Raw genomic sequence first — 9,426 nt, 5'->3', positions numbered from 1 at the left:
ACCTTCATTGAATGTTTTTTGCTCCCTCTGGGGGATTAGCAATACATGACGAATGGCTTTTTTAAACACGTTGTTTCAATAACCATTGTTAAATTGCATTACTGTGCTCCAGAAATGTATAACTGGCAAATAAATAAAATGCTTCGGAGATCTTTCTTCATCTGCGCGTATTCTGAGTCATTTATACAAATACACAATGTGTTCATTTCAACATCATGTTTTATTTCGGATGCCAAAAAAAATATGCTCAGGGTGAAATGAAAACTGTAAAAAGCCGAAATCTGAGGACCAGCTCCTTAAACTTCTGCAACTGTGACGTGATCCACAAAAAGGAAAACCGCATGCTGGGATATGTGAAAGAAAACTAAACTGAAATTGAAGTTTCATCGACAGCGGCATCTGTTTTAGGCTCACCTCGATCTGTTCAATTTCGTAAGCTAAAGACCCATGGGGGGCGGAATTGAAAAGGAAATTCATTCGAAATACTTTCCGAAGCTCGAAACCTCAGCTCAACATCATTCTGAGGGCCATTCAGCAATCCAACAAAAGCGGGCGAATGTGTTGTTTGAGCAAGCACTTAAGTGGGATGAACAAATAAATCAAAAGGCAAACGCCGTTTCCCTATCACGGTTTTACTCGATAACGGCAGGTGTCGTCCATGAGGAATTTCATTCAAATCAACAGCACCACCTTCTGGAGACACTTGCTACATTTAAGTTGACGCCAGCCAACTGCATTCAAGAGCAAACGCAAACCTACAAGGCACCAGGAGGCTCTTCCTCCTGAGCCTCACTCATCCTGAACCTTGACTGAATAGATCAGATGCCATATGCTTGATGAATGTTATTTTTCATTCAGGCCATGGCAAACTATTTAAATGAACCACGAAAGACATGCTTTGTCAGCGGATGTGAATGCACTTGAAAAAGGAGGCAACCTAAGGCATCAGAGTGGATGAAGGAGATTGACTTGAGGGAAAAAAAAGGCAGCATGCAAGGTGAAGCGGTAAGAAGTGAACTGCCGACAATACATGAAGTGGTAATGAAACAGGCGGGTCTGGATGACTTCCAAAACTCCGCATTAAGCACCCATGTCATTCAACATCCCTTTGAAAATGACATTCAAAATAGAAAGTGAGGTTTTATTTTCGTCAATCTTGTTCTTACGAACACGGGGTCGATTTGGAAAGCAATTCAGAAGTCGATGGCGGGTGAATTTAAGGCATGTAGCAATGACTTCAGGCCAAAAGGAGGAGGAAACAGCGCAGCTGTGAGGCTCGCATGCCGTGGGTGAAGACTCGTGGGGTCATGGCCCCTGATGACTAACAAGCGCATGTCCACTGCAAAAGCCCGAAAGAATACGTAACACAGGCGCAGATTAAATGAGGAGGAGCATGCAGGTATTGTCGGCGCAGTGAGAAGTACCAAAAGGTCTTGAGTAGCAAAATCTCTCTTGATGGGACGTTAAAACTAAGGCTCCAGAAAATAGCATCTTAGCACGTACTACTCACAAAATGTTCAGTATTAACTGAAAATGCACTATAACCTTTGGAGGTGAACGTAAACTCGAAATTTTTGAATGCACATTTCAGCCTGTTCAATGTCTATTTTATTACAAAGAGGAAAAGGGGCCTGAAATAAAGACACACTGTGTGTGTTGCTTTTTGGCAATAAAAGCGCCATTAATTGCATTTTGGCGACAGTCTCTCACACACAGGTGTATTCCAGATTGTAAATAGTGTTAAGTATTATTTGAAAACAATTTCTATATTGTCACAATCAGGCGGAGAGTCGGCCAAACTTCAATTTCATACTTTTTCCACAAATCGATCCTATTGTTGCCTCGCCATGTGGGCCTTATTTTTAAAACATTACTAACCAGTCTGATGTGTTGAAAATGGCCGTTTCTCTTTGAAAACGCAAGTTGTTTTTTTGTTCTCCTGAAACGTGATGGTTTTGGAGATCCTGTTTGATGCTAGTGAGACTGTCAATATCTTATTGGTATGGCCTGACGTCGGTTGGCTGCATGTTGGCACGCGGAAATGTTATTTCTGTCGCAAATGCTCTCGCGGTATGACATGGCATCTCTGCAACGTTACAACAAATCATTCACCGGCGATTTAAATTTCAACTTGCAGGGACATTAGTGGCTAACTGTCGGCCAGTGATGAAAACTACGAGTAGTCGCAAAAAAAACGCATGCCGCGTCACAGCTCAGTGGAGTTGCTCGGCGGGCGGCCGGGCTAACATGAAGCCGAACGGCAAAATTCACAACAGGTGTTTGATCCACAATTTGATTTCCTGGTTCACTTTAAATTGATAAATAGTCCTCTTCATGCAGTTCACGTCTTGACATCAATATCACACCCCGTTGATCAAATAAGATCTTAGAGGGAAGTGGCCACTGACCTGAGTGTGTCAGTCAGCAGGTTGGAACTGCTAAAGAGACTGGAGGAATCACAGAGAGGCATAGACGTAGACGTCCTTGGGAAAACACAGTGTCAATTTTGCTGTGCAATTCTTGTTAGAACACAGCAAGCTGTGGAGAAAGTATTCACATTTGAACAAGTAGACATGTGAACTCAATAATTAAAAGCAGGTCAAAGTTGATCGGAGAAGGTTATAGTGCATTTTAGGTTAATTCTAACCTTTCATCTGGAAACTCAACTTTTCGAGAGTATTGTAAATTGGCACCAACACTGTCTGTCCACACTGGTGACGAAAGATAAACACTCTGCCGGTTGCCCAGCAACTGCCCGTCCCCTTCAAAAACGCTCCTGTCGCAGTGCTAAGTGGCTGTTGCTGACTGCTGCTCAGTATTTGATGACGATTTGAAGCGAATTGACTACCGGCAGAAAACAACGTCGTGACTTTTCCTTGAAAATGGCTGCATCTTTTGTCATCCAATATTGTTTGTGGTTTGAGGGTTAGAAGTTCAGGCCAATCGGGGAGAGGCCATGCGGCTGCGTGGTCACTTTGACATCTTTGGTGAAACTCCTCCCCCTTCTAGAGACAACACAACGCGGCATGCTAATGTGGTCAGCGTGGTAATGCCCGGCGTAACTTGAAATAGTATACAAAATAAAATATTCTTTTAAATAGGTTTATACAAACATTGCATTAAAAATATAACCGTATCAAAAGACGATTAGGAGTTCGTTTTCCTGTCCCTTACCCTCCAATTGTGAGCGCTGAACACCCCCTCTGCTCTCCCAATCTTAACCCACCTCCATCACACACGCGATGGACGTCGAGGATGTCTTTTACTGCGACTTTAAGCCCAAACTACCGGTTAGAGGGTAGGAGTAGGCTTTGCCCAGCACTATGCGGTCTCTGAGCAGCTTGAAAAGGACATAGTAGTTGCAGAAAAGAATCAGGCCCAGAGAGAGAGTGTGGTTCCAGCGCTCAGAGAGGAACAGCGAGTACAACTGATACAGAACCACGCTGGTCTCGATCCAAATCAGCAGGTTCAGGATCCGCAATGGCTTGTGGAAGAGAAACTGTAACACCAAAAGAGAGAACAAGGTCAAACGTCAAGCACACAAGTCAACATTCAAGTCAGCATTCTGGTTGAAAGGTCCACAAATAAAATGACCTCACAGTTGCTCTGAGCTCAGGTGATGACCAATCACAGCTCACCTGTATTCTGAGGCTGAGCCACGATTGGTCAATACCTGAGCAACTGTGATGTCATTTTCAGTCAATAGCAAGTGGCAAAATGGCCGCCCCCTGACATAGACAAAAATGGGTGAATTTTACAGCTCAATTCAAATTCCACATTGGCAATATTAATCACAATACCGCATTTAGACGGCTGGGGCTGCATAGAACGTATTCTTGTAAGGAAAATTTGGGGGTTTGACATCCCCTTTAATGTTTTTGACGAGTGCCGGTACCAATTGCAGATTTGTGATTTTTGTGGCGGGGATCGTTCCTATTCTCTGTAAATAACAAGGGAACATTTAAATAGGCAATTTAAAGTTGAAAAGTATTTTTTTTTCCCCATAGTAAGGATGTCAACTTAAATATGAATGAACCTTTACGACTCCAATTCAGGGAAAAAAGTATTTAAAAGAGATCTTTGTTTTGTTTGATTTGTATCCCCATTAGCTGTGGGGATTCTACAAACACAGTTCATGAATTTAAAAACATTCATTTAGAAAGAAAATATAAAAACAGGATACATAAAAAAAGAAAATACATTTGAACAAAAGCAATATGTACTAAGCGCTATATTCTATTATGACATCATTTTACAAACATTAAAAGTTTCCTTGAGCACATCCTACAGTTACTTTGCCAGATGTTTCCTTGTTTGACTTTTGAATATCGATTTCCGTGTCAGTGTGGTCATTGACAGTGGCAACGTATTCCATGTTTGGATTTCTCTGTAGTCAACTGTTTGCTTCAAGTGATTTGTTTTCGGTTTAGGAAGTGAGAACCGGCCTGGTGTTGCCTGTCGCGTGGCATATGTATGTGACTCTAAATTGTCTTTCCGCCGATTGTACCTCCATGAAGGAGTTTTAAATTGTAGAACGTTTCATGTTGAGAGGAGCAGTGCAGCTGTCATTTGAACGTCCAACTTTTCAACATCCTAAATTGGAGTGCATAGTGTTGATGTTCGTTCTTAATGGTCACTGGACAGCAAGCCTTGCTGCCTTACTCTGCACTAACTGCAGTTTGCTGAGTAAGGCAAACTGCTGATTTTTCTGTCTTTGCTGGTATTTGGCCATATTCTTTGGCAGCCATCAAGCTGTGAAAGAACAAGTGTGTTGAGTCCCATTCTAATTCGTTCAGGTGTCAAATATATTCTGCATCGCCTTACGACCGCTTGGGCTCTGCCCATTTTCGAAACAGTAGAATCTGTGTGTTTTGACATCATTTAACTGCAAAACCAGACATCCATCCATCTATTTTCTTAACCGCTCACTGATCCTGACTAGGTCGGTTTCCTCATATAATCTGTCACTAAAACCAATCTTCATCGATGAGTTTCGTGACATTCTCTCTCCTCGACTGTTTCATGCAATTAAGCACAGGAAATACAGTTGGCCTTGTGAGCACAATGAACGCTATATTGCCAGCACGTTAATGATAAATCGCAGGTGCAGGCAAGTTGAAAGACGCAAGTGAGGAGTACTTGATTTCAATACAGTATGTGTAGGCTCATAATTAGCTTCAATGTGGATGGCACTAGCTACAGTAAAATGCATACGGCACATGTCGGTTTTTGAAATAAAGTTTTAGGTCGCAGTTGGTTTTGCAGGGTTAGAAAATGCAACTACTGAATGTCTGCGAGTACAAAGTAGGTGTGGCTGAATTTTTTTGTCTAAACGGCGACTGTCGGCTTTTGTGTTTGAACTCATTAGTTTCACTACTTGCTCTGGTGCAACCCTTGATCGGTCAAGGGAATCATTAACAAGTTACTATGATTTATGAGTGTACATACTCACATAAAATCTCGCATGCGAAACATCAGAGGGCATAGCAACATTATACGGTCCAATTGCTTTATACAGACAGCGGCTGTGTCGTACCAACACCCCTTGAGGCCAAACCGTCTGCTCTGACCATCTGAGGAGGAGGGGGAAAAAAAAAATTCATGAATGGTGAAGCTTAAGAACCACGGGACAGAGAGGGTCACTTACAAATGCTGAGGTGTGTTGCTGTAGGATCCGTGCTCCAGCTTCTGCCATCGGCCCAGGTGGGCCGCAGAGCGATGAAGCAGGTCACAGTAGTTCGGGGGCAGCAGCTGACTCATCAGCATCACAAAGGCATTGATCCACACCATGATCAGATGCTCACAAGACCAGCGCATGTCATAGTATTGGGTGCTCTGGGGAAAAACAAATGTGTCTTTGTTACTTTGAAAGACACAGTGAAAACGCGAAGATGCATCCAAACAAAGCAGAGGGGAGAACCTACCCTCACAAAGCAGAGAGGCAAGAAGGCAACATAATAAGCACTGAACAGCGAGTTGAACAGCACTTCCTTAATCCGCCGATTAAAGTCGCTCTTGAGCTCCTCCACCTCGGATCGAATCAGCTCAGGCGTGTGAATGTGCGTGTGCGGCGGGCAGGTGTGCGTGGGCATGTGCTGCGGTGTGGAAAACTGTTCTCTGAGGTTCTCTCGTAACAAGAAGAGGAAATCCCGGGGTCGGAAGAGGGGAGCGTCCGATAGGTCCGCTTGCTGGTGGTCGGATGGGTAGTCGCAGTCGGCTGTTGACGTTTGGCTCTTCGGTCCTTCCTGGTGGAAACAGCAGAGCGGGACATACACACCAAACCTAAAAACAGGAAAAGGGGTACAAAGTCATAGTTGTCGTACATCCTAATGTGACGGATGTGAAAGCCTCGACAACAGCCTATGGTCATAGTAGGATAGGAAAATATATTAAGTATGGGCAAAACATGAAACACAAAGACGAATAAAAGTAAGTAAAACAAAGTCAAAATAAATTGATCATGAGAATGGATAGGTTTACTTATGGTTTAGTTGAGCCTGATCAAAATGAAGAGTTTTGAAGTGGCTTTTAGTGGAAGGACGGATGAAAGCAAGTTGACCCCCGCCATCCCCCCTCAAAAAAAAAAAAAAAACCATCCATGTTTACTTTCTGTTTGTGATTTTGAGTGAAGAACAGTCGTAGGTCTGACAGGAAAAACAAATGTTCAGACTGTCCATCCAGCCGTCCATTTTCTAATCTGCTTATCCTCACAAAGGTCGTGGGTGTGCCGGAGCTTATTCCAGCTGGCTTCGGGCAGTAGGCGGGGGACACCCTGAACTGGTTGCCAGCCAATCGCAGGGCACACATAGAGGACAAACAGCCATTCGTGCTCACAATCACACCTCCAGATAATTTCAAGTGTTCTATGAATTTGCCATGCATGTTTCTGGAATGCGGGAGGAAAGCGGAGTGCTCAAACAGCTTCTTGGAAAGCTGTTTGAGCATTTATTGGACAAAGTGTTGTAAGCTTTAAAAAAAAAAAAAAAAAGTCAGGACTAAACACTCACGGGTATCCCAGGAAGAGGAGGTTGAGAACAGAGTGGTTCTTGCAAAGGTTGACCAGCGTCCAGCACAGCACCCAACAACAGATGGTGAGCAGACACAGTCTTGCTGCAATCAAAACCAAATAGCAGAGCAGCGATCCCCTGCTGCTCTGAGAGAGCTGGACAGAAGTCGGAAAAGAGGCATCTTATTGATGAGATCATATGGATCCATTAGCTTCAAACGTCAGATTATAGTAGTACCTTGATTTACAAGTGTCGCAACTGTCGGATTTCTTTTCTGTCGGCGTTTAAATTTACGAGTGCGCTTCATCACAACATTTGGCCATCAACAATTCATGCGATTAATTCACAGTAAGTGTAGTGGTCTCTGTTGTGATTTGTGCTCACATTTTGACTTGTTTTTGTGCATGTCCTTTTTTTTTTTTTTTTAAATCCGGGTGTCCAAAGAAAAAGCACTCAATGACGCACACATTGAATTAAAATATGAAATCACCCAATAACATGAGCAAGGTATGCGTGTAGTTGACTTGGCAAAGCAGTACGAGTGTCGTACTTCTCTGAACTACCTACATAAGTCTAATGCTGTATACCTATGTATATTTACGTAAAACCACTGCATTTTTATGCACTGTTACAGCTACGGGTGTTGATCATAATCCTGAGTTGAGTTGAGTTAGGGACTGTAGTGAAGGAATCGATGAAGGTTAAAGGGCATTAAAACCATTTTGAAGCTGTGGATCTTTGTCCATGAAAAGATCAATGCGCTGCTCAAAGCGAGTTAAGCGTTGCGTAAAAGAAAACAAAACCAAAAAAATAAACAACCGTAAAACTGTGAAGATTAAATTGCATATAAGTGAAGTGAAAAAAAGTAGCAAGGGAAGGCCAGTTTATTTCTTTTCATTCTATTGTATTCCCATATGTTTGCCTATGTTGGCCAATAATGTTGGTGTTTTTTTTTTTTTTTTGAGGGGGTGGGGGGCTCAAGGCATTTCCATTGATTTCAATGTGGGAAGTCGATTTGAGATACTGTACAAGCAATTTAGATGACGAAAATGGCCAGGGAACAAATTACACCTGTTAGTCAAGGTACTAGTGCACTTCAAGTTGGCTCTCTGGGAAGGGGAAAAAAAAGTGAGTTCACCTCAGAAACTATTGTCCAAACAAGTCTCCTGGCCAGCATGACTGTGATGAAGATAGCCAGGTGGTAATCCATTAGATGGAAGCTCTACAGGTAAACAAGCAACAGACAAAGGAGAGACAAGAAGCATTTTTCCTTGCACGTTGTCACAAAGGAATCAGGCAAATACGGACTTGATCGCAACAATTTGGGGATTTCTGGTGTCATTCTGGAATGAACCCGAAATGCACAGCGTTCTGTACACAGCAATTTCGGGATTGCCCTTCTGTCAACTTTTGAATGTCCGACTGTTCATTGTTCCAGCACTTTCTTTCGACCAACAAATACCGGTAGTTTTTGTTCGTTTATGTGTCAGTTTTACTATGACTTGATAAACATAAACCGTCAACTATGCACAGTGTCGAAAGCAGTTGTTACACACACATACATACAGACTGACAGACAGAGATCTATCTGTCATACAGTTGAACCTGTATTATTTTACACATTATTTTCTTCAAACAAAGACTAAAACTAAGGGAGTAGTCTGCTTTTTTTTTTTTTTTTTTTTATAAATGAGGCCGAAATCAGAGTGAATTGTTTGTTTTATTTTTGACTTGAAGTGTGTATTGAGAGTGACATTTCTGTCTTTTGTCAGAAATAAACTATAGGTCTTACTTTAAAATGATCTGTCATCGGTTTAAGAGAAATTTTATGTATTAAATGTACTGTCAGTATCGATTTCTTGGTATCGAGATATGTGAGGAATCAAGAGTTGAGTACTCGTACTGTTATCGGTCTGGAAAAAAGGTGGTATCGAACATCCCAAGAAGAAACGGAATTACCGGGTAACTACAAACAAAACAAAACAAAAAAAACAAAAAACGCATTAACCAATAATGGTTGTCATAGCGTTGACAATCAAGTTTAGTATTTACTTTTGAGGTCACGCTCTCATACTTGGTGCTTTCAAAAGTGTGTGTGCATGTGTGTGTGTGTGTGTGTGTGTGTGTGTGTGTGTGTGTGTGTGTGTGTGTGTGTGTGTGTGTGTGTGCGAGCGCACGCGCGCGCTTACGAGTGAGGTAGAGGTGGGTGGCTGGCTGTATGGGTACCACCAAACTGTCCTGTAGATGTTGACATACTGGACAAACAAGGCCACCAGTAGATAGAGAAAGAGCAGGAACTCAAACAGCAGGCTGCTGTCCAATGGCAGCAGAGGAATCTTCGAGTGGCGGACGGGCTCTGGCGTTACTACGGCTGAGATAGGTGGTGCAGACAGTCCCAAGGAGCTACTGTTCCTAAACC

General features: G+C 42.6%; 1 protein-coding gene across 2 annotated transcripts in view; it reads right to left on the bottom strand.

Moving 5' to 3' along the window:
- Positions 1-201: 201 nt before the first annotated feature.
- The window catches only part of tmem39a (transmembrane protein 39A), a 19,332-nt gene continuing 10,107 nt past the window's right edge, over positions 202-9,426 (bottom strand). For both annotated transcript variants that reach the window (XM_019886874.1, XM_019886875.1), the window contains exons 3-9: positions 9,197-9,419; positions 8,146-8,229; positions 7,008-7,162; positions 5,925-6,282; positions 5,648-5,835; positions 5,453-5,573; positions 202-3,499 (exon numbers count right to left, since the gene is read on the bottom strand). In XM_019886874.1, the coding sequence (XP_019742433.1) occupies positions 3,263-3,499; positions 5,453-5,573; positions 5,648-5,835; positions 5,925-6,282; positions 7,008-7,162; positions 8,146-8,229; positions 9,197-9,419 (1,366 nt within the window). In that variant the 3' untranslated portion in view covers positions 202-3,262. The remainder of the gene's footprint in view (positions 3,500-5,452; positions 5,574-5,647; positions 5,836-5,924; positions 6,283-7,007; positions 7,163-8,145; positions 8,230-9,196; positions 9,420-9,426) is intronic.

Source organism: Hippocampus comes, unplaced genomic scaffold (genome assembly GCF_001891065.2).
Source record: "Hippocampus comes isolate QL1 unplaced genomic scaffold, H_comes_QL1_v1.1 scaffold261, whole genome shotgun sequence".
NCBI classification, from domain to species: domain Eukaryota; kingdom Metazoa; phylum Chordata; class Actinopteri; order Syngnathiformes; family Syngnathidae; genus Hippocampus; species Hippocampus comes.
This window is presented reverse-complemented; position numbering and strand designations above follow the sequence as displayed.